At 42.9% G+C, this 25,602-nt stretch overlaps 2 protein-coding genes and 1 pseudogene across 6 annotated transcripts in view; all 3 read right to left on the reverse strand.

The window, feature by feature from the left end:
* Nucleotides 1–430: 430 nt before the first annotated feature.
* On the reverse strand, nt 431–6,194 carry LOC139415661 (lysosome-associated membrane glycoprotein 5-like). Its single transcript, XM_071163781.1, has 7 exons — nt 6,079–6,194; nt 5,604–5,704; nt 4,606–4,784; nt 3,986–4,117; nt 3,707–3,803; nt 2,652–2,840; nt 431–1,232 (listed from the first exon to the last, which is right to left on the reverse strand). The coding sequence occupies exons 2-7, from the start codon at nt 5,659–5,661 to the stop codon at nt 1,054–1,056; spliced, it is 834 nt and encodes a 277-aa protein (XP_071019882.1). The 5' UTR covers nt 5,662–5,704; nt 6,079–6,194; the 3' UTR covers nt 431–1,053.
* A 1,248-nt stretch (nt 6,195–7,442) lies between these two features.
* On the reverse strand, nt 7,443–11,603 carry LOC139415441 (uncharacterized; annotated as a pseudogene).
* A 1,087-nt stretch (nt 11,604–12,690) lies between these two features.
* The window catches only part of LOC139415358 (1-phosphatidylinositol 4,5-bisphosphate phosphodiesterase beta-4-like), a 136,124-nt gene continuing 123,212 nt past the window's right edge, over nt 12,691–25,602 (reverse strand). For 4 of the 5 annotated variants that reach the window (XM_071163444.1, XM_071163441.1, XM_071163440.1 and 1 more), the window contains 11 exons: nt 25,352–25,505; nt 25,206–25,258; nt 24,909–24,974; nt 24,152–24,267; nt 23,811–23,886; nt 23,351–23,526; nt 22,935–23,036; nt 21,569–21,626; nt 20,468–20,554; nt 20,277–20,313; nt 12,691–13,788 (listed from right to left, as the gene is read on the reverse strand). In XM_071163444.1, the coding sequence (XP_071019545.1) occupies nt 13,703–13,788; nt 20,277–20,313; nt 20,468–20,554; nt 21,569–21,626; nt 22,935–23,036; nt 23,351–23,526; nt 23,811–23,886; nt 24,152–24,267; nt 24,909–24,974; nt 25,206–25,258; nt 25,352–25,505 (1,011 nt within the window). In that variant the 3' untranslated portion in view covers nt 12,691–13,702. The remainder of the gene's footprint in view (nt 13,789–20,276; nt 20,314–20,467; nt 20,555–21,568; nt 21,627–22,934; nt 23,037–23,350; nt 23,527–23,810; nt 23,887–24,151; nt 24,268–24,908; nt 24,975–25,205; nt 25,259–25,351; nt 25,506–25,602) is intronic. The other variant, XM_071163443.1, reaches the window with a different exon arrangement.

Consider the following 25,602-nt stretch of genomic DNA (forward strand, 5'->3'; position numbering starts at 1 on the left):
CATTCTGATATGAGAAATGTATTTAATATTTTTTTTGGGGGGGGGCACGTTTTTACAGACCATGTTTTCCTTCTTTTTTTTTCAATTTACGTTTCATATTTTTTTCTTGACATATTTCCATCGAGTCAGATCTGGAAAATGATCCGTTCATACCAAAGTAAAGCGTTTACTGCAATGATTTATTTTGCATGATTTCTGAAGTTCATTGAAACACCTGCACAGTGTACATACACACCACAACACCGTCCACTTTCACCACGATGGTTGCATTCTAAAACAAAAAGTAAAAACCGGAGTCCGGAAAGTAAAAACTTCAGCTGAACATCAACTCTGGACCTGCTAACCTGCCAGGTTTCTTTTGTAGCTCGTTGACAGAAAAGACAGAGACACGTGATGGGGGGGGGGGGGGGGGGGGGGGGGGGGATGATGACAAAAGCGCAGGCCTCTCGACAAAAAAAAAAACAGCGATTTCTGGACAGCAGAACACACTGGGGTGGAACGCTAAACTGAAGAAGAAAAAAAACGCGTGCGTAAATCGAATGTTGCGCAAGTCTCCAAAGGACTTCAATGCAGGATTTTACGAGAACGCTCCAAATTACACACACGTATCTCAAGTTAGCCATATCGCAAGTTAGGCCACCATAAAGTTATGGCCTACTCTCCAATATATGGGGAGTTCAGAGCAAGGGAAGTCACATTGGTTTGACTTTGGAGAGGCAGGAGCGTTGTGGTTATAATTGTAGTCTAGTACCATTTTTTTTTATATCCTTGAATGGAGAGTAGTCATGTCGTCTTGTTTTTAATGTCCTATATCCTTGAACATGGAAAGTCGTAGTGATTTGTAGTGTCTGATTCCTTACATGTCTTGAACATCATGTTGTGCTTATTTCAGTGTCCTATTACCTTGTACATGGAGAGTCATTGTGTTGATGATGATCTAATGTTTGATTCCTTAGATGCTCTTGAACATGGGGAGTCTTGGAATGTTGTTCTACTGTACTATCCTTGACCATGGAGAGTTGTCATATAGTGTTTGTTTCAATGTCCAGTTCCTTACATGTTCTTGTACATGGACCGGTCGCGGGGCAGCTGTGGCTGGGTGACAGCGGTCAGTTTGAGGTGGAAGTGGTAGACGGACAGCGTGATGACGATGATGAGGCCCAGGATGAAACCCAGGATCAGAGGAAGAGTCTCCTCCAGCTGTTCCCGCTGGTCCGTGATGCACTTATAGGCTGCAGGGTGAAACACACACACAGAATACATTAGTGTGTGTGTGTGTGTGTGTGTGTGTGTGTGTGTGTGTGTGTGTGTGTGTGTGTGTGTGTGTGTATGTGTGTGTGTGTATGTGCGTGTGCGTGTGCGTGCGTCTGTCTATCTGTCCACATGTGTGCATGTGTGAGTGTGTTACCCACACACATACATACACACACACACAGTTCTATCTACACATGGGTTTGCGGCTAAAGCTACATGATTGGCCTGCAAACCTAATCCTGACCTAAACCCTAACTGTTACACTAACCTAACTTTAACCAATAAGGAAATTCAAAATTAGTTCACTGGTCAGTTAGGTCCCTTTAGTTTTTCCCATGCCCACAGTGAGAAGATTCTCCTCTATGTGAGAGAGCCTTCACATGACCTCGCTGATTAGTATTAGATCAAAGGTCAACACATAATAATATGAGGTCAACATGTCCCAGAAACAGTCTCACTGGTCTCTAAATTAGAAAGTGTCATATTTAAGGGCAACAGTCAGGGCCTTAAACTAGTTTAGCTTATATAAGGTAAGCGATATGTCGTACTGTTTACATGTACTATAGCCTTCTGATGTCCTGGATCATGGGATGGATTTTATGTTTATGTTTTCAATGGTGGCCTTCTCTGGTGATTTTTGAGAATGTAGCTTTAAAAGTTAATACAGTATGTAGCAGATGAAAGGCCACTGTACACCAAGGGTTAATAAACACTATAGTTGAAGGGCACCGTAGCAAAACGCAGTCTAGTTTACTGCAGTCCAGAGAGAGAAGAGTGATAGCCTTTAGAGGACACAGTGACTGACAGTATATTTCTAACTACAGTCATAAAGTCTGCATTGAGGACAGGGCTATAACTACAGCCATAAAGTCCTAATGACCTCTCTCACGTTCCCCTCTATCTATCTCTCTCTTCTCTCTTTTCCTTTTCCCCTCCCTCCCTCCCTCCCTCCCTCCCTCCCTCCCTCCCTCCCTCCCTCCCTCCCTCCCTCCCTCCCTCCCTCCCTCCCTCCCTCCCTCCCTCCCTCCCTCCGCAGCCATGCTCTTCAAACTGCAGCAACCAGCCCCCACAGAGAGAGAGAAGGAGGCTGAGGGGGGGGGGGGCACAGTTTGTAGGGGTTGTGAGATAAGTTCTCCAATACTACTGCACGGTAACCTCTCATTATCATCATCCTCACTAGTGTCATATCTCTCATCCAGGTGACAACCTTTATTATACGGGGCTGTACATTTGACATGGGTGGGACATTTGCTGATTTTGCAACATTTGCCATGAGAGGAGTACCACCGTAGGTTGTTGTGCTATACCTTCACTGAACATGGCTGGTATGATGTCATGGCTAGATCGTGTACCTTCACTGAACATGGCTGGTATGATGTCATGGCTAGATCGTGTACCTTCACTAAACATGAAGTCTGAGTTGATGTCGAAGGGCTGGATCTGAATGTCACTCATGGCGACAGTCACTCCCTTTTGGTGGTCACTGGAGATGAGGGTGAGTGTCTGCTTAGCCTCGCAGACATAGGAGTGGCCAGCAGGGGTCACTAGCGCTGACAGACCGTGGGAGCTGGCTGTGTGCTTCCCAGCTAGATGGAGAGATGGGATAGGAGGATGCAGTACGTGAGGAAACATACTATATGGGTAGGTTGGTCTAAAAGAAGAGCACAGGAATTCCCACAAGACTGACAAAGTGAGACATACAGCTAGCCAGACAGACAGACGTGCGGACACAAACAGGCAATCCCGAACGCACACACACGCACATCTACACATGCACACACAAGCATGCATTTCATACAGAGAAACACAAAAACGCAACATGTATATAAATAAGTCAAATAAAGGCTACAAAATATTGAAATACATTTGGAATAATAGAGTATTCATATTAATATTTATGAAATAATTTGGAACAAATATCGAAATTTAACAACGTCTAAGTATAAAACGTATTAGGGCTATAGGAATCACTTTGTTTCTACACACACGTAGAACGGCCACTGCGGCAGATGCACACCAATAGCGTGTCCAGAAAAGACGGGCTTTTTTATCCAGCAAAAAAGTCAACGTTTTCTTTCAATAATTCCGTGTTCAACTTCTGCCTGTCCCGTCATGAGTTTAAAAATGTGAATTAATACTGAATCCAGAAACTGTGCTGTTGGGGTAGGCTACGGGAATTTCAACATTAGCTCATCATATGTCTAATCGAAATTACTGAAATTAATCAAAAGTGACGAAAAAAAACTATAAAACAGGAACATCATAATAATAATTATAAGAAGAAGGTTTTTTAGAAGAAAAATATATTTTAAAAACTCCGAAATAAGGCCTAAGTATGTTAATTGCCTTTCTTTATTGCACACGTTTAGTGCAAATATTAAATAATTATTAAACGAAACCATTTTGCAAAATATACACAGAAAATGCTGAGTGGGATATAAATGCTACTCACGGTTGTATGGGTTGATGAAATGCGTTTTCTCCGAGGTGTCATAAACAAACTGCAATTTGCTAATCTTCCACACCTCATTTCCCTTGTCACGGGTTTCCTGCCACACACACACACACAGTCATCACCAGCAGAAAAAGAACATTACGGATGTTATGTGTAGGCGTTGTTATCTAAACATATTTTTACAAGAATCCCACGCGGGATAAACGCTCTTAATGATGTTGGGTAATTGTAATTAGACGCGGTTGCCTACTGACTGTTTCACAGTAGGGGACAAACCTTGACGAAGTTGATGCGGAGTGTGTAGGCCTTATCCTTCCACGATATGTGTATATCGGCGTCCTGGCTCCCACATTTCCCTTCAATGTCTGCCCCGCGAGGCAGAGCCAGATACGCATTCTCCGTGATGAGCTGCAGAGAACAGAAGGGAAACAAACACCCGTGTGTGATTGATTGTGATGGTCACATGCGTTTCTCAATAGACTAGTCTTCTTTGATGATAATATGGACTTGTTTCACACTGGCACGAAGTTGCTACAGTCGACCAATACGGGTTTCCAAAATATCAGCACATCATTTTACGCACAGCCCACCGCGCGTAATACCATGGCATGAGTGCCCCATGTGTGTCTAAATGAGAGTAAATTCTCACATACAGAAATGTGTCAGTGTCAGTCTAAGTTGACAACCGAAGTCTGACGGGCTGTGTCCACCCACACATTCCCAGCGTTATACTAGGCTATTATAGTGAGGATACGGTCCAAAAGGTAAGTGCCATGAAAAGTAGTGTTAAACTAACTGTATTATCTACGCAGTTGTATATGAAATCTTGACTTGGGCACCTTACATGCGAAGTAAAAAAGAACACAGAGCCATGAAATATCGGAGTTGTTACTTACGTCTATCCCGTTGATCGCGAGGACGTCGAAGGGGACCGTGAAGCGGACAGCGAACTCGACCATGAGGCAGGTGGTCCCGTTCTCCCGGACCACGAAGATGTCTTTGTCTGGGTTGGTGGACAGACCGGAGAGATTCTCTCCCTCTTGCTCAGCCGTCACGGTCAACCGGGCCAGGATCCCTGAAAACGGGGTGGTACTGTGTAAGGGTCACGTCAGCAGTGTAGAGTACAGGGGTAACACAGTGGCAAATACATGACAGTTTATATGTTGTTGTTGTTTTTTTTTGCGTCATCGATATTGCAATGAATATGCCCTAACATGTGAGGTCTGCAGAAGGAATAGAATAAAATAGAATCTGTAGGCAATAGTATAATGAAAGATGGTTCACAGGAATGTGTTTTACTGTCAATGCTCTTACAGACTGGAGTGCATGCCATGCAACATGCATGATCAGCAAAACCAGGCAGCCCGAAGACTCAAAGATTAGACTCAAAGGGGCTTCTTGTCTCCCAGAAGAAAACTGTTGGGAGCAATGAATGAGGACCTATAGCTTCGCTTGAGTATATTTGCCCACTTAGATGTAACAATACCCAGCTACATGACACGGATGTAGTATACATTTTAAATCTCACCGCATGTCTATGCTAGAAAAATGGGCAGGGCATAGAGATGTCCACACCGGTGAGTCTAATACATGTTATAATAATGACTTGCATTTGAGTATTCTTCTCACAATGAGCTTTTCACTGCACTGACGTTGAATACAGGTAGTGGATGTGCTACTACGCACACACTGAACAGGAATGTATCCCCCCCCCCTCCCCCACCCCAACACGCACACAAACACACACATGCGCACACACACAAAGACAGCCAGACACGCAGGCTGCTTTGTGCAGTCACGACCGAAATATCGTATGCAACACACGCGGCACGCACGCACGCACGCACGCACACACACACACACACACACACACACACACACAGTCGTCGCTTACCGAACAAACGTAGCAGAAGTCCTGCGCTGTCCAAGGTGCTGAATCTGAGCCGCTCCATTGTACTGGATCCAGGCACTGAAACCGCTAACTGGCGGGGTAGCCTGTGTAGTGAACCCGCAAAGAAAGGGAGAGAGGGAGAGATTGAAAGAAAAGAGAGAGAGCGAGAGAGAGAAAGAAAGAAAGCAATGAGGGATCCCGCTGCTCAGCGTCAGGTAGTCACGCTCATATCATCGCGAATGCAGCAAATCTCCAGGTGGACGTGAGAGAGATAGCATCCGGTTTGCTGCGCATTAAAATGCCACAGTTGTTCAGTTGCCGCTTTCTGAACACCTTGTACTGCTCTAGACTCTCTCCGCGCTCTGAATTCAGTCGATGAGAGAGCTTTAGGTGAGCGTCGCCTGCGGCAATGCAGAGTTTCCCCTGTACATACCAACAGATAGACAGTGAGCCGGTAACAACGCTCTGGGTGACTCACGTGATTCACCGGGGGAAGAAGTTCAGTTTCTCTCCCGAAGTTTGTTTCTTCCAAAGAGCTTCGCTGCAGCAACCGCAGCTAGTCCCGCAATGCTTCTGTTTCCATCACTGTGATTGCAGCTGAGGTGTGTGTGTGTGTGTGTGTGTGTGTGTGTGAGGGGGATCGTTGCTACCCCCTCCTCTCTGCTTCTGAGCAAGATTGCAGCTGCTGGGGTGTATGTGCATGCGTGGATTGCAGTCTGGCAACGCGCTCTCTCTCACACACAGCTCAGTGTGTGTGAACTCAGGCTTGAGGACACCCGCGCAGTGTCCTCCTCTCACACCTTTGCCAAAGACATTGTTCATAATATACAGCATAATATACAGCGACTCATTTCGCGTGTGTGTATGATTAAAACAATTGTAAACGTCACTAAACATATGAGTCGAAACGAATGAGTATGTGTGTGATGTGTCAGATGATGTTAGACTTTATCGCTTGTAATCCGGCAATAGTGGACATAGTCCGTAAATGCTACTGACTCAGAAAAGAATAGCTGACAGAGTCAAAACTCTGTCAACCGTTCAGCTGTGACAGTTGACACTCCTATGCTCAAGTCACCTCCACCCCCCCCCCCCCCCTTTCCACTTCACAAACACAGGCAACAATAAAGTCTGCATCATACAGTGACATTTTTTTTCCTATAACGCCCTGTAAATGTGATAGCATTCTCAGTATACTTGACCCAGTACTCAGAATGACCCAGTTTTCTAAAGTCAAGGTTTTGTGAGCGTTTTATAACTTACCATGGAGCTTGACGTTGAGGAAACACACACACATACTCTCTCCTCCAGAGAATACAAACCCTTGCCATTTTTAAATACAAACGAATATATATTTATTCATTCATCTTAATAATTCACAATTTAAGAATATAATAATTATAATATAATTAGAAACGCAGTCCCATGAAAACGATTTAAAGAAATGTCATGTCTATTGATATTTCCCAACCGTTATGAATAGCTATGCAGGGGATGGCGTTTGCTATTCATAGTAAATGTACATAATCTTTATGGTAGCACAGGAATCCTCTTTGTGCTTTAGGCTTCCCCGTGGATATGCCTTACGTTTGTCCCACCCCCTTCCCAACACTATACAAGGGGGCAGTGTGTGTGGCTTTTTGTTCCAGTCCAAAACAGTACTAACACACCTGATTCAACTTATCTCATAGTCCTCAATCTAAAATCACGAGTAGGTTAGTTTAATCCAGTGTTTTAGTAGGCCTAGTTCTGGAATAAAAGCAGTGGGAATAAAAGCTTGCAAATACTTCGGCTCTCCAATGGGACATTTGGCTATTACGCATGGCGCACAAGACATACGGTTTAATAAGAATGGGTCGTTTTAAAATTGAAGTCAAGCTCGCACTTCACGGCGCTTATGCCGTCTATGCTCCCCACCTGAGGGTGTTTTGTACTCAGCGGAAACGTCTCTGAACGCGGAATCCCTCGCGGTGAACCTGAGGCGGGATCTCCTCCACACGCGACCTCCTGCGCCTCCTTCCCGCTCTGTTTAAACGCGGGGAAAGTAAATTTCCGTAACAGTTTGTTGCCCAATACTGTTAAAGTCGTTGAGGAGCTGGCAACAGGCAGTGTAACATCTGCAATGTTGGTGTTGGCAGTTGGTGAAACGTTTCTCCACATAGTTGTGAACGGTCAGGTAGCACAGGACTGATACTTGTAGGCAAACTGCACATTTTCTGTAATAGCTATCTTCAAATCGCCTCATATTAAAGTCAGGTGCTGTTTTCAGTTTGTCCTTCTCCGATTCTTCTTTTCCTTTGTTACCTGTGAGGGCAGTTAGTAGGATACCAAGACGAGAGGCAGTTGGCGCAGCTAGTGACGCACAGCTTTTGGTGGTCTTCAGGTTGTTGTCAGAGCTGGTCAACTTGCCCCCAGGTTTGGTGACCTTACAGACGTTTCTCGGGCAGGCCAGGTTGTTAGATCGAGGAGGGGGGTTGAGGGTGAGGACAACTGAGAAAAAACAGCCCCTGTGGGTATGTAGGGTTGTCAGTCTATCTCAAACTCCTCAATGGAATCCATTGACAGTAATTGACTCTTTAAGACCAGATAATTTACTCTGTGACCCGAAGCCCTCGGGAGCCATGTGATGTCCCGTACACGCTTTGGAGACACGCCTGAAGAACGTCTAGCCTCTTAATGGGATCCAATAACTTTCTCACTAACTTCTCCTCGTTTACGTTACAATCCGAGCTGACATGGGAAGGACAATCTTTCTTTCTTTCTTTTTTACCCCTTTTTCTCCCCAATTTCGTGGTATCCAATTGTTGTAGTAGCTACTATCTTGTCTCATCGCTACAACTCCCGTACGGGCTCGGGAGAGACGAAGGTTGAAAGTCATGCGCGGGAAGGACTATCTTTCTGACCCCCCAACGTCGTTCTCATTCGTTTTTTGTTTGCTTGTTACTGGTGAGCGCATAAAAACAGTCTGTGTGGCCGAGAAACTTTGCCACCTCCATCGCCGAGTTACCGACTTTATTCTGTCGGAAGCCCCACGCGTCAACCATCCCCGGATCGGCATTGTTACTCACCAAAATCTTCACCGCCTCCAGGCAACCTTTTTCACATTAAGTAACTGAGCTCAGTGCAGCCACTCTCGTCTTGACAATTGACGCTGGCGCCTCTATGGAGAACTACTCCGGAAGTTTCAACATGGTGACTAAACCGATAGAATAACGTTGTAATGTAGGGATATGTTGGAGAAAAGGCCTTCCCTGTCAGGAAGAGCAGGTTTGGTGTAACCTCTCTCTCCTAACCTGATGCGCACCACAAAAACATACCGCCCCTCAAAGCGGTGTTATTAGCGAAGAAAAGCCATGGAGTTGCCAGGACAATGCTAACATCATTACCATACTTTTTCACGTTTTCGAATGGTAACACTAATAGTTGAATTATGAATAAAGCGCTTCAGATGCTGCACCGCCTGTTTGTATGTAGTGGTCTGGGGGGCTGTAAATGAATTTAGCGCTTGTTGAATCTGATTATTGAATGTGGAACGCGAACAGTTTCCACCGCTAGCTCCTGCCAGGGTTCATTGTTAAGGGATAGACGTGTGGGCGTCCCCCCCCCCTCCCCCCTCTCAGCCTTCAATGACACGTACATCATCAGTTGTCATCCTTTCATAAGGCAAGAGCCAAGATATGTCTTTGTTTTTTTTACAATTACATAACATTTACATTCACAGGGATATTCTTGGGAGAGTTTCACACTGTTAAAATGGAACAGGTCTTACACTTTTGAACACTCCAAAACCACCGGTTGACTGAAATGTACATCATTAAGGAATTGAGTGACCTGTGCCAAACATAGTAAGTCAGTCTGAATTCAAGGCCTGTACAGAGTTTGGTGGCGAAAAAGTTGTGGCAGCCAGAGGAACAACAAACACAATTAACTCAAATCACACAAAAATAAGGAAAACATTTGATCAATTGTACCTATTTTGGACATTTGAAAAGGTCCTGAGAATCATTTAAAAATATATATTTCCCAGCACTAGGAGCTAACTGATGATGCTCATAGGCAAAGAATGCTGCTCAGACCACTGCGCTATGGCAGTTCACAATGCTCTAGCAAGACTCAAGAATACTGTGCATGCTGATTACACCTGATGGTAATAGCAAGTCTGTTTTAATGGTTTTGTTTTAAACATTCCCCAATCCATAACCCTAACCTTAACCACTCCGAATGAATACCTAAACTTAAACCCTTTTGAGTTGTTTCTGTTTTAACCCTGTAACCAGGCGGAATTAACCCTGTAACCATGATGAATTAACCCTGTAACCAAGAGGAATTAACCCTGTAACCATGTGGAATTAACCCTGTAACCAAAAGGAATTAACCCTGTAGCCATGTGGAATTAACCCTGTAACCAGGCGGAATTAACCCTGTAACCAGGCGGAATTAACCCTGTAACCAAGAGGAATTAACCCTGTAACCATGTGGAATTAACCCTGTAACCAAGAGGAATTAACCCTGTAACCAAGAGGAATTAACCCTGTAAACAATAGGAATTAACCCTGTAACCATGTGGAATTAACCCTGTTTACCAAGAGGAATGAACCCTGTAACCATGTGGAATTAACCCTGTAGCCAAGAGGAATGAACCCTGTAACCAAGAGGAATGAACCCTGTAACCATGTGGAATTAACCCTGTAACCATGTAGAATTAACTCTGTAACCAAGAGGAATTAACCCTGTAACCAAGAGGAATTAACCCTGTAACCATGTGGAATTAACCCTGTAACCATGTGGAATTAACCCTGTAACCAGGCGGAATTAACCCTGTAACCAAGAGGAATTAACCCTGAAACCATGTGGAATTAACCCTGAAACCATGTGGAATTAACCCTGTAACCATGTGGAATTAACAAATCCAAAAATATAAGTTAATTACATAATACATTGAATTTGAGCAAAAGACCATTCCTCCAGCTCCTAAAAAAACATGTTAATGGTGGGCTCTTTTTAGGTATCCCTATAGGCCAATAAACAAAGAGCCAAGACGAAAGGTTTTATTTTACACCTGGATAGTTTATTGGTACACATACTATAAAACAGTATTAAAGGAACAGGGTAACAACAGTATTTTCATTGCTATAAGTTCGACAGTAGGCCTACGATATAAATACAAAAACACTCACAGGATGGTCTGTATGTCGACAAAGCTACAGTCAAAATAGAAAAAAAAAGAGGATATACAAATCGTAAAGGAAATCAAAAGGCGACATTGTTCAGCGAAAATAATCTGCTTTCTCAACAAACTAGAGAGCAAGAGGTTACATGTCGTACAGGTCACACATAACAGAAACATTCAACTAGTGCAAAAAAACATATTGTCTTAAACTACACACTATATTTAATATATAATATATATATATTTATATACCTTTATATAAATAACCCCTTATTTTGGCATTTATCATTCGTAAAATAATTTAAACGTCCTAGCAGACATTGAGTGGCACATATGAAAGCAATGGAATAAAATATAAAAGCACTTTGACATTTTTTTTAAACTCGTAATTCTGCACTAGATATGTGGCGAGAGGGTTCGTTCCATGTAGTGTGAGGTGCTAGAGAGAGAGCGAGAGATAATGAAATGGACTGAAACAGAAAAGACGAGAGGAAAAGAAAGAGGACAGGGGTTGATAATTGTCTTTCCCAGAAACCAACAGAAGTGCACTATTCCCCAGCCCTTGATTGACAGGGTCACCGGTGAACACCTTTTTGGTCAAAAGTAATTAACTACATACATTCCCATATATACAATACTCTCTCTACACCAGTTGAGTAAAACTACAGCAGAATTATACAGCAGAACGTTTAAAAGTACAAAAATCCGTAGGGGTTGTTGTCACTTATTGTGTATTTTGTGTAATATCTGTTTTGGTCAATCTTTGCGAGTGTAATGACCACACATTTGTCTGTCTGTGTACACAGTACATGCACACAAACTACAGTACCCATGATTACTTCATAACAACGCTCCCACAATGCACCTCTCACTAAAATGGCCGCCTGTCCAATACTGTCACTGCCAGAGGTTAGGCTACCCTTTACCCAAATCTAACGTTCACCATAAGTGGGATGAAACTATATCTGACCCTAGATCAGATGTTAGGCGCAACTTCATCCAACTCCATTGTGTCATCATGGCTGAGACACAGCGAGCTATGAACCTCTGTTAAGTCCATCCTTACTGTCTCTACAAAACCAGAAACAACAACAAACTAGTACTTCCTGTCCTGACATGGTCTGTTTTGATATTCACTCCGATAGCCAATGAAGTGCTTTTCTACACAGCTATGCTTCATCACCGATAACACGGCACAGGAATATCTGATTTGAAATTAAATCAACTAGAAACGCCCGCACAACATACTGTTCTGAGCTGTTAAGGGATGTGTCGCCAGCTAGCTCAGAGGCCAGTAAAGGGAATTAATAAGCATGTAAAAACCATGTAATAAGCGTGTAATAAGCCTGTTATTACCATACCTAATCACCCTGGCTATGGCACAGGCAAGAACAGTACAGGGATTATATTGCAGCTGAGGTACAGTCAGAAGTGCATCTCAGAGCGCACACCATTTTAAACAATGTTTTTATTACTGAGGAATAAGCAGAGCTAGATGGGTGTTTCACTTACATTAGGCTGCTGTACTTATTGGGAGTCAAAGGGTCTATGAAAACACATTGTTGTGTATAGATTGTTGAAAATGGGTCCACGTTGGGAGTTTATGAAGACTTATTACGTTTGCCATTGAAAAGTACAATACATTAACTGGTTATTTCTGAAGTGGCTAGAGAGGCCAGTGAAGGAACACTGGTCGATACAGTCATACCCCCTGCATACACTTCTGGCGGTGTGAGAATCTCAGGTGTGGGCTTTAGGTTTCTTGGGGTTGGGGGGGGGGGGGGGGGGAGAAATCATATAATACACATTCTGATGAAATAAAAAGTGTGCATGAAGGACAAGCCGCAGTGTTAAGGACTACCTGACGTTGGGTTTGGTTTTTTTTCTCCGAACACCGTTCATCCAACGTTTGTCTTCATCTTTTTTTTTGTTGTTGTTGTTTTTTTTACATTCTTATCAAAACACAGAGAAACCTAGTGCACTGCTACATTTTCCAATTCGGTTGTGATGGCCTACCACATATAAAGTGCTCAGGACATTACTTCAACTCTTGTGTAGCATACAGTATAATTCACATATTTTGTGCTGACATAAAATTCATAACTAATTTATACGTATTTTCCCCGTCCCATATTCTGGTGCTGCTATTGATACCCGGTACCATTAAAAATACAAAATAAAAGTCTTAAAAGAGTTTGAACAGAAAACATGATCTGTTAACTTCGGTTTGAGCCGTCATGACAACAGAAAGAGCGGACGTGATAGTACGTGTGTGTAAGGTGTGTTGTCTGTATCGTTATGTATGTGTACAGTGACTATTGATAATATCTGCAAACATTGCTTCCATTAAAAACAGATAAAAAATAAAAAAAAGATGGATGGAGGTGTATAAAAAGCAGATCCGGGAATGGTAGAGTGGTGGAAAAATGGAAAGGTGAAGGTTGGTTGTGTCTCTCAATGTTTCGGATGTCCCGTCCACCTTCCAAAAGCAGTCGCTCGTCTTACTGTCAATCACTGGTCTGCACCAATGGCTCCGCAGCACAGGGGAGCTGGGGATGTCTCAGAGTGGGGTTTTCAGTGGAGGAGTGGTTGGAGTGAAGGAGGGCAAGGTTTGGGAATAGCACGTGGGATAACTCTGTAACTGCGAGAGTGGTCAGAGATGGGAGGACAGACCCTGTGTAGGAAGTGGTTCATTGCAGAGGGAGATAATACAGGGATAGAGAATTATGAGCTATGACAATATTGCCAGTTGAGGATGAAAGGCGGAATCTAGGGTGTGTGTGTGTGTAGTGGGGTGTGTGAGTGTGTCTGGGTCTCTGTGTCAGTTGTTTGAGAGGGCAGTGTCTGTGTGTGTGTCTCAGGTGCTAGTGGGGGTGTTCAGACCACTGTGGCTGGTCTGGGCAGTGTGTGTGTGTGTGTTTCTGTGTGTGTCTCAGGTGGTGGCAGTGGTTAAACCACTGTGGCTGGTCTGCGGTCCATCTCCTCCTCCAGCTTCACCATCTGCTGGATGTCCTTGGCCTGGAGGGAACCAACACACACACACTGTTACACACACAAACTGTTACACACACACCTCCCAATGCAAGAATCCACACACAGACTCCTACCAAAGGCAGGTACAGGATTCGACAGTGTACTACAGCAGTACAGTCATTTCTTGATGGAGACTACACTAACAGTACAACTACATTACCTAGGTCCGGTCCCAAATGAACACTTCCTGTCCTGTCCTAGTGTTGCAGCATAATGTGACATGATATCCAGGTGTCAGGAAGACTCGCAGTGATTAGCCGCAATGGAACGTCTCCTGGGTCGTTGTGCTTTTTAATGCTCCCATGACTCATCATAATGATCAATGACTCATGTAGACAGGACTGACTGCTGACACCCTGAGTGCTGCATGTTAAAACAAAGACGAGCTCTCTCTCTCTCTCTTTCTCCCCCCTCTCTCTCTTTTTCTCCCTCTCTCTCATAGAATAACATATCATCTGTAGGTAGAAAGGACCTGCAGCGAATCCACTTGAACTAAACAGAGCAGATACCATCAGATTCAACAGAAATAGGGAAACTGGAGTTGAAAAAGTTGACCAATCAAAGCAAAGTGGGGGGGGGGGTCATATCCTGTGTGTGTCATATCCAATGACACACACTAGATCTGTGGTCACTTCAAGAAAGGTCGAAAGGAAGGACGCATCATTAGTATTGGAGCAGGGTGTTAGTGGTTGCTCAACTAAAAGTTTTTCTGCAGGACTTAGAGGTCATTTGTGGTTTAGTACGGTACCCTGCGTCACTACTTCATTGCTCCAGACCAGCGCAAGGGGGAGTTAGAGCACTGATTATGCTTTTGGGTCCCAAGGCGCTACTGTGTCTCTAAAAATACACTTGTTGTTTTGTTCCTACTAAAACTGTTGTTACACTAAGGTTTTTATTCTAAGAGAAACTTAGACTACAATTAGGGTGTGGAAATGTTAGGATTATTTTGTTCTTACTGTAGTACTGCAGCCTACTACTAAGCTATTATTATTAATTAATTTAGAATTATATAAGAGCCCCTTAGATATTCTCAAAGATTTATTATGAACCCTGTTTTTCACAAGCGTAGCAGGCTGTAAATTCTGCAAACAACATTTCTAGTAGGACAATATACATTGGTCATGGCTCCCAAGTGGTGCACAATGGGATTGCCTTGCCGTTCTCCAGCTGTATGCACTGACTAGGGAAACGTTCCCTGTTCTTTGGGTCTATCTGCACATTCAAACTAATACAATATAACTATTAATTGTCAGACTGCAGAGATGCCTAATAAACAAATGCAGGTGGCTTCTATCTTCAAAATGCTTTAAATGCTTTATTATCCAAATGTTTAAAAATGCGTGTGGGCGACCTCATGCAACCGCAAAATGTCAGATGAAGCATATACTGCATGTACTGTAGTGTTTCTTCATCAGCATCTTTATGCTTTCGTTAATAAAATAATGATTAAAATACTCTTTCAAAATGCAGATGTTTATTTCCTTACGGATCCATAGCGAATTACTATGGGAATAAATATCACTGAATGACAGAAATATTGGAACAAAGTAGGCTAATGAAGGTAAACAAATTGTTGCTTACTGGAAAATACTCTTTCAAATCACACGGTCATGTTTTACAGCGCCATTATGGCTACAGTGCCTTGCGAAAGTATTCGGCCCCCTTGAACTTTGTGACCTTTTGCCACATTTCAGGCTTCAAACATAAAGATATAAAACTGTATTTTTTTGTAAAGAATCAACAACAAGTGGGACACAATCATGAAGTGGAACGACATTTATTGGATATTTCAAACTTTTTTAACAAATCAAAAACTGAAAATTGGGCGTGCAAAATTATTCAGCCCCCTTAAGTTAATACTTTGTAGCGCCACCATTTGCTGCGATTACAGCTGTAAGTCGCTTGGGGTATGTCTCTATCAGTTTTGCACATCGAGAGACTGACATTTTTTCCCATTCCTCCTTGCAAAACAGCTCGAGCTCAGTGAGGTTGGATGGAGAGCATTTGTGAACAGCAGTTTTCAGTTCTTTCCACAGATTCTCGATTGGATTCAGGTCTGGACTTTGACTTGGCCATTCTAACACCTGGATATGTTTATTTTTGAACCATTCCATTGTAGATTTTGCTTTATGTTTTGGATCATTGTCTTGTTGGAAGACAAATCTCCGTCCCAGTCTCAGGTCTTTTGCAGACTCCATCAGGTTTTCTTCCAGAATGTTCCTGTATTTGGCTCCATCCATCTTCCCATCAATTTTAACCATCTTCCCTGTCCCTGCTGAAGAAAAGCAGGCCCAAACCATGATGCTGCCACCACCATGTTTGACAGTGGGCATGGTGTGTTCAGGGTGATGAGCTGTGTTGCTTTTACGCCAAACATAACGTTTTGCATTGTTGCCAAAAACTTCAATTTTGGTTTCATCTGACCAGAGCACCTTCTTCCACATGTTTGGTGTGTCTCCCAGGTGGCTTGTGGCAAACTTTAAACGACACTTTTTATGGATATCTTTAAGAAATGGCTTTCTTCTTGCCACTCTTCCATAAAGGCCAGATTTGTGCAATATACGACTGATTGTTGTCCTATGGACAGAGTCTCCCACCTCAGCTGTAGATCTCTGCAGTTCATCCAGAGTGATCATGGGCCTCTTGGCTGCATCTCTGATCAGTCTTCTCCTTGTATGAGCTGAAAGTTTAGAGGGACGGCCAGGTCTTAGTAGATTTGCAGTGGTCCGATACTCCTTCCATTTCAATATTATCGCTTGCACAGTGCTCCTTGGGATGTTTAAAGTTTGGGAAATCTTTTTGTATCCAAATCCGGCTTTAAACTTCTTCACAACAGTATCTTGGACCTGCCTGGTGTGTTCCTTGTTCTTCATGATGCTCTCTGCGCTTTTAACGGACCTCTGAGACTATCACAGTGCAGGTGCATTTATACGGAGACTTGATTACACACAGGTGGATTGTATTTATCATCATTAGTCATTTAGGTCAACATTGGATCATTCAGAGATCCTCACTGAACTTCTGGAGAGAGTTTGCTGCACTGAAAGTAAAGGGGCTGAATAATTTTGCACGCCCAATTTTTCAGTTTTTGATTTGTTAAAAAAGTTTGAAATATCCAATAAATGTCGTTCCACTTCATGATTGTGTCCCACTTGTTGTTGATTCTTCACAAAAAAATACAGTTTTATATCTTTATGTTTGAAGCCTGAAATGTGGCAAAAGGTCGCAAAGTTCAAGGGGGCCGAATACTTTCGCAAGGCACTGTATTAGCAGGGCTATTCGAAGGTCAATAGACTTGCCTAGAAGGAGGGTAGGGGGAGAATTCTAATTTCAAATGCATTTCTTAGTTAGGTTGGCTGCATCACAACCGGCCGTGATTGGTTGCAATTTCAGTTTAATCCACGAGAAAAGACGTAACAAATAATACAACAAATATTGTGGTTAAACTCAAATATCCTAATTGATAAAAATGTTTTATCAATTGGAACCTTTAACATGTGGAAGGGGGGGCAATTATTATTATTATTATGTATCACATCCGACCGTGATTGGGAGTCCCATAGGGCGGCGCACAATTGGCACATTGTTTCTCGCCCTCTAAAAACATTAATAAATGTTTTGGCCTTTACAAATATTATTTTGCCCTTTATTCAGATTACAATCGCTCACTTTCGTTTTTATGAATATTAAATCATCTCCAAAATATCATTATATATAATCAAGTTGATGGCACAGTCACATATCCCGGCACCTACATAAAGCTGAGTGACTCACTCATTCATGGCTTTGGACCAAAATAAAAAAGTACAAACATTCTTTCTGATAGGCTTTAATAAAGAAATGTTTTGGTTATCCTGACCTGGACAATATATAAAGTATTATAATAGCCCATCATGGGCTACCTTTACCAACACCTCTCTGTAGTTTGATACATTGTGCAAGGCAATTGATCAAGATTAAAACAATTATTCAGCCCCCTTAAGTTAATACTTTGTAGCGCCACCTTTTTCTGCGATTACAGCTGTAAGTCGCTTGGGGTATGTCTCTATCAGTTTTGCACATCGAGAGACTGACATGATGCTCTCTGCGCTTTTAACGGACCTCTGAGACTATCACAGTGCAGGTGCATTTACATTGATTACACACAGGTGGATTGTATTTATCATCATTAGTCATTTAGGTCAACATTGGTTCATTCAGAGATCCTCACTGAACTTCTGGAGAGAGTTTGCTGCACTGAAAGTAAAGGGGCTGAATAATTTTGCACGCCCAATTTTTCAGTTTTTGATTTGTTAAAAAAGTTTGAAATATCCAATAAATGTCTTTTCACTTCATGATTGTGTCCCACTTGTTGTTGATTCTTCACAAAAAAATACAGTTTTATATCTTTATGTTTGAAGCCTGAAATGTGGCAAAAGGTTGCAAAGTTCAAGGGGGCCGAATACTTTCGCAAGGCACTGTACATATATTATTTTTACCAAAGCGATTATTATTACTATTAATTAATTTACAATTATATTAAAGCCCATTAGATATTCTCACAGACCACATTTGCTACAACAAAAAATACCCCTTAGATATTAACTTATTGGTGACAGTATTGAGTAGCTTGGATGAATAAGGTGCCCAGAGTAAACTGCCTGCTACTCTGTCCCAGATGCTAATATATGCATATTAGTAGTAGTATTGGATAGAAAACACTCTGAAGTTTCTAAAACTGTTTGAATGATGTCCGAGTATAACAGAACTCATATGGCAGGCAAAAACCTGAGAAAAAAATCCAACCAGGAAGTGGGAAATCTGAGGTTTGTAGTTTAATTTACGTGATTTCCTATCCAATATGCTGTGTCTATGGGGCCAGATTGCACTTCCCAAGGCTTAGAGCAGATGTCAACAGTCTTTAGAAAGTTGTTTGAGGCTTCTATTGTGGAAGGGTGTCGAATAAGAGCTGTTTCAACAAATGAACTAGGCTGAGGCCAATCAGTTGTTTACTCTGTAATGTAATTTCCTCTGTAATGAATACGCTATTGTCCGGTTGGAATATTATTGAATATTTATTATAAAAAGACCCCAAGGATTGATTGTAAACACCGTTTGACATGTTTCTACAAACTGTAATGGAACTCTTGACTTTTCGTCTGGATTTTACGCTCGCGCATTGTGCCTTTGGAAAAGTGAACTAAACGTGCAAACAAAACGGATGTATTTGGACATAAATATGGACGTAATCGAACAAAACAAACATTTCTTGTGGAAGTGGGAGTCCTGGGAGTGCATTCCGACGAAGATCAGCAAAGGTAAGTGAAGCTTTATAATGCTATTTGTGACTTTTGTTGACTCCACAACTTGGCGGGTAACTGTATGGCTTGCTTTTGTGGCTGAACCGGTTCTCAGATGACTGAATATTGTGCTTTTGCCGTAAAGCTTTTTTGAAATCTGATACAGCGGTTGCATTAAGAACAAGTTTATCTTTAATTCTATGTAAAACATGTATCTTTCATCAAAGTTTATTATGAGTATTTCTGTTATGATGTGGCTCTCTACAATTTCTCTGGATGTTTTGGAGGCATTTCTGAACATGGCGCCAATGTAAACTGAGGTTTTTGGATAGAAATATGAACTCGATCGAACAAAACATTCATGTATTGTGTAACATTGAGTCCTGGGAGTGTCATCTGATGAAGATCGTCAAAGGTTAGTGATTCATTTGATCTATATTTCTGCTTTTTGTGACACCTCTCTTTGGTTGGAAAATGGCTGGATGCTTTCTGTAACTAGTTGCTGACCTAACATAATGGTATGTTCTGCTTTCGCCGAAAAGTTGGATTAATGAGAAGTGTTTCTTTAAAATGGTGTAAAATACTTGTATAGTTGAGGAATTGTAATTGTTTTGAATTTGGCGCCCTGCAATTTCACAGGCTGTTGGCGAGGTGGGATGCTAGCATCCCAAACAATCCCAGAGGTTAATTTAGAATCCTCCAATCCTCTTATGCTCTTAGTACTGTAGCCTCCTCCCGACCGTCACGTTGTACTGCGCCATATTTTCCGTTCCATCCTAACGGAAACCCTGATGGTTTAGTTTTTCCTGTAATAGAAACACCTTAATATTAATCAAATTAATTCAGCTAAATTTCTTAAAATCAATCCCATATACTTTGTTCTTACAAAAAAGGTTTTACATTCTATAGTAATGCCAATATTGAAGACTTTCAAATGCTTCTCAAAGATGCCTTCTGGTGGTCAAACTAGCACTAACTAGCATTAATGTTAAAAATGGCTGACAATTAAATAACGTGCCATAGAATTCTGCAGCAGCCCGCAAGGTGTTCTGCAGTATGACGCAACTTTTAGAGGAGGAACCACTTGATTGGAGAAGGGTACATTGAGAGAGGGATGGTGGATGAAAAGAGGGAAGGAGAAGATGAGAAAGAGGGGTCAGAGGTTAGGAAGATGGGACGGATGGAAGCGCCTACCTTGACACTGTTTATTGGCATGATGTGATTTCAAAAGCTGTGCAAAAAACAAGCAAATCATATTATAAAAGGGATGAGAGAGAGAGAACATACATGTAACATACATGTACAGGCCATGACGAAATGACGACAAACAATGCAACTATGATTTATTTGTGTGCTAATCTGATCCTAAATCAGCGGTGAGTTACCTGCTCATTGAACTTGTCCAGTTCCTCTAGCTGTTCTTTCTGAGACTTCTCCAGTGTCTCCATCTCCTTCTGATGCTTCATAGCCAACTAGAGATGGAGGGAGGGAGGGAGGGAGGGAGGCAGGACAAATATGGAGGGAGGAGAAAGATTTGATTTATTATTTTACTGACTTTTATTTATTCAGGGGAACCGAATTGAGACCAGTGTCTCATTTACAACGGTGCCCCGAGGACACAAATTACATCAATACAGCAACAGCAGAAATATAAAAAACTACAAGACAGCTATAAATACATTACATCAGGTTATTACAAGTAATAATAGTCAATTGAAACAATAACACACTTCAGTGAACTCATTTAACAATAGGGTTCTAAACTGCCAGGGAATCCAGGTGTAATTTGTTTTGTAAGGTGTTCCACAACCGTGGTGCATTAAAACTAAAGGCCTTGATCGGGAGTCCCATAGGGCGGCACACAATTGGCCCAGCGTCGCCATGATTAGGGGAGGGTTTGGCAGGGGAGGGGGGGCTTTACTTGGCTCATCGCGCTCTAGCGACTCCTTGTGGCGGGCCGGACGCCTGCAGGCTGACGGCGGTCATCAGTTGAACAGTGTTTCCTCCGACACTTTGGTGCGGCTGGCTTCCGGGTTAAGAAGGCGGGTGTTAAGTTGCGCGGTTTGGCCGGTCATGTTTCGGGGGACGCTTGACTCGACCTTCGCCTCCCGAGCCCGTTGGGGAGTTGCAGCGATGAGACAAGATTGAAATTGAGGAGAAAAAGGGGGTAAAATCGCCTAAAATTAAATATAAAAAAATAAAACTAAAGGCAGATTTACCAAACTTTGTGGAGACAAGCGGGACCTCAAGAGTTAACCAACCCTGCAAACGGTTTTGGTATCTCCTTTTTTTTTTTTCAAGAAGGAATTTAGGTATGTTGGAAGCTTGTGGAGCAAGAGATGGAGAGAGGAGAAAGATAGAGAGAGGACTAAGATAAATTTACATCAACATGTATCGGCTACGCAAACAATTACAAGGCTAAGGCCTTAGTTGATTCACCTCGACAGTGTCACAGCATTAGAATTAGTAGAAGATAGAACACCAACCCTTTTCCTCTCCTCAAGGAACTTTTTGGTGTTGCTGCTGTTCAACTCTCTAACTCTCCTGTGAAGAGAACGAGAGTGAGATTATAAGATTATAATAATTCATCAAGAAGTACAGATACAGTGTAGGCCCTTTCCTGCAGTCAAATGACCACATCGCCCTCTAGTGGCCTCATGGGTGGAATATTATTAACACATTTTATAATTTCATAATTAATAAACATACTTTTTTAAACGCAGAAAACGCTTTTGTTAGATCTCAGTCTTCTGTGATGTATATAAAGTGTAATATTGGAATGCCAACTCATAATTGAATACATTTCAACTCTATATCTGACGTGGTACATGTGTCTTCTTTTTTTAAGCCCATAACCATTAGGGGGAAACAGTAGGGGGAAACATCGCCACTGTCCGCCCCACGGCAGTTGTTCTTGTTTTGTTGACAAAGCAGAGGTGGGGAGCACTGGAGGAGCGTTGGGCAACAAAAAAGAAGAAGAAGAAGACTGCAGTACATATGCTGCTGTTGTATCGCGTGTGCAATGATGTCCGAGGGAGAAGAAAAAAACTGTGTTGGTTGTTTGCTGTAACTTCTTTGTTGTTGTAATATCACAACAGGACGTGGCAGGTTCACCGTTAAGGACTCCATCTTTAAGGGGTGTTCATGGGGGATGCGTAAGACCTACATAGTATATATTCATCCTGACATAACCTACAGGTATTTGCCCAAAATAATGGAAACGCTTGAGTAAACGAGGGATACAAAGTACAATGAACAAAAATATAAACGCAACATGCAACAATGTCAAATATTTTTACTGAGTTACAGTTCTTATAAGGAAATAAGTCAGGTGAAATAAACCCCCCCCCCACACACACAGACGCCTCGCAAGTCCTCAACTGGCAGCTTCATTAAATAGTACCCGCAAAACACCAGTCTCAACGTCAACAGTGAAGAGGCGAATCCGTGATGCTGGCCTTTTAGGCAGAGTTGCAAAGAAAAAGCCATATCTCAGAATGGCTAATAAAAAGACACACTGGACATAAAAAGACACAGGACAGATGAACTCGGCCTAGAAGGCCAGCATCCCGGAGCCGCCTCTTCACTGTTGTCGTTGAGACTGGTGTTTGCGCAAACAGTGTGGCTAGCTCAAACGCTGACTGCTGCGTCAATCGAAACTGGACCTTCTAAATAAGCGTTCTAATCCGACGCGCCAGGGACCACTGTAGAATGATCACCCCCCGTTTGTTGGAACGCGTGAAAAGGTTCAGACACTTTATGTCGGCGTTTCCTTTATTTTGGCAGTTCCCTGTATATTCTCCATGCAGTATAAGTCAGTGAGTGATTAGTTGGCGCGGCAGCGTGACCCACCTCTCCCTCTCGGCCTTGTTCTTGATGGTCTTGTCCTGGCTGATGGCCTTGCTGTTCTCCATGGACGTCTTGGCCTGGTTGGCCCGCATCTCCTTGCTCTGCCTGAGAGGGAATGAGACAACAAACAAACAACTCATCAAGTACACCTGACAGGGCAAACTCACAGCTCAAAGTGCCCAAGATGGGTTCACATGTCAGATAATTAAGACACTCAAGGACATTCAGGGACATCACGCCTATAAAATAATGCATGCGTGGTGTCCCAAGCCAAATCTCAGAATTTCCCGGTTTGAGCAGTAGGGTCAGTTGTTCTGGCTGTGTGCTACAGTTCGTGGACCAGTTTGAGATTCAGTGTTTACTTTGTGCGCCTTGCACATGCGTGTGCGCGTCTCTCTCTCTCTCTCTCTCTCTCTCACCGTTCGTGGATCAGTTTGAGCGAGAGAGTCTGTTGTTCCTGGACTCCACTCAGTAGTTTCTTGAGGTTTTCACACTGCTGGACCACGTGGATGTCCTTCATATCCTGCTCAATACTGCTGTGGGAGTTGATCATCTCTGACCACTCCTTAGTGTGTTGGGCTGTGATGTCCTTCACCTGTAGGCCACAGGATACACACTTACACCCTAAACACGTATACATTATATCACCTCTGACCGCTCCTTAGTGTGCTAGGCTGTAATGTCCTTCTCCTGTAATAAACACGTTACTTAAACACTACACACTAAACACTCCTTTGGTGCGCTACACTGTGATGTCCAACAACATAAACCCAGCAGTACAATCATATACATTCCAATGAGATGAGAACTAGAGTGAAACTGAATCACTTTCTTTCACTGCTCTCCGAGATGTTTGTACGACGGACATTGCACGGTTACCTTGGCCTTGTGGTCTGTGGTCAGGTTCTCCACTTTACTCTCAGTCTCCTTCTTCAACTCCAGACAGTTGTTTTCTCTGTAGGGACGACAGAAAGATACTTGTTAGCTAGGTGAGACATGGTAGAACATATTCACAACTGATCTCGGTTGAACCCAGAACAAAAAAACCTCACAATTTACATAGTCTGTCCACGAGCGAATAATTCACGCCTAATGGCGTTGTGCTGGTGCTAGATATCCTAGAACGAATGTTTAACTTCAATGTCTCTTTCAGCCTTTCATTATCATTGATTGGTTGACTGACTGACTGATTGACTCGTCTTTCAGGTCCTGATATTTACCCTCGTTTCTTGATGGCCTTCTCCAGCAGCTTCTCCTGTGTCTGCTTCTCCTTGTCGTGCAGAGCGATCATCTTGTCCACCTGGGTGCAGTGGGACTTCTGCATGATGGTGCAGTCCTGAGACGAAACGCCACATATTAATGACGATATCAGAACTGAGATAGCTTGGCCCAGCCTTTCTTAATCAAGTCATTTAGCATTGCAGTCAGCCAGACCATATAGCTGAGGACTAACACAACATCAGTACAGCATATTAAACTACTGGGTACATGTGTTGTAAAACATCAGTCAGTGTCATAACTGTTATGCAACAGAACAGGCAAAGACGGCAGACTGGTTGCTATGGTAAGCACTACAAGAGTTCATCTCTTTTGTGTACGAACCAAAATATATATTTTTTAAACACACAGGCTGTTGCATGAGACAGGATTTCACAAGGACAGAGGTATTAGTGATTGAAGTCTAGCTAGTGTGTGTGTGTGTGTGTGTGTGTGTGTGAGGGGGGGAGTCATCTTAGCAAGTCTCTGGTGAGACCAAAGATAAACACTGTCCATCTTAGGCTACATGATGCTGTGTGTGTGCGTGTGTACGTGTATGAATGTGTGTGTGTTTGTGGGGGCAGGGGTCAGGCAACAGTGAATGATGAAAAGAAAGGACCTCTCTCTCTCCATCAATGTGTGGACCTCAGAATGAACGATCTGTCCTGGTCTTCGCTCCGGGATCTGTCAACAGAAGAGCTTCCTAAAACATCAACCCACCTTGGCGTGCTTCTTCTTTAAAGAGTTCAGATCTTTCTGCTGCTTCTTAGTCAGTTTAAGGTACGTCTGAGGAGAGGAAAAACTGATTATTGGAGCCAGACTGAACTGGCTAAATCAAAAGGACAGCAGGCTAAAAGACACAGACTGTGTGAGGAATGACAGTGCTGCCGCCCCCCCCTGTTTCTCCTGCAGGACCACGAGCTGATGAGAAACTAACAAACCGCAGAACCACTGGGAAAGGTGTGGTGGAAACCACAGGAACTGTGACAGTTATGATTAGAGGTGAGCTAGTCTTACCTTCATCTGTTTCAAGTCATCAATGTTCACATGCGGCACGAGGGTGTTTGTATCTACAAGAGAGAGAAATGGAAAACGTCTCAATTGTAACAATGCTAGGTCTCAGATTGTGTGTGTGCATGTGTGTGTATGTATGTGTGTCGTACCCTTCTTGGTCTCCGTGGTGTTGTTCTGGGCAGACTTAGAGGACTGAGCCGGGTCCGAGCTGGTCTGTGGCGTGACGTTGGTCTTCACGTTGGCGTTCACCTTCCCTTTCTTGTCGTTCTTCGAACTCTCGTTTGGCACGTCCGCTATGTCACTCTGGAGAGCGGGAGGGGGAGGAGGAGAGAGAGGGAGGGGGAGGAGGAGAGAGGGAGGGGGAGGAGGAGAGAGAGGGCGGGGGAGGAGAGAGAGGGAG

This window comes from Oncorhynchus clarkii, chromosome 8, assembly GCF_045791955.1.
Source record: "Oncorhynchus clarkii lewisi isolate Uvic-CL-2024 chromosome 8, UVic_Ocla_1.0, whole genome shotgun sequence".
NCBI classification, from domain to species: Eukaryota; Metazoa; Chordata; class Actinopteri; order Salmoniformes; family Salmonidae; genus Oncorhynchus; species Oncorhynchus clarkii.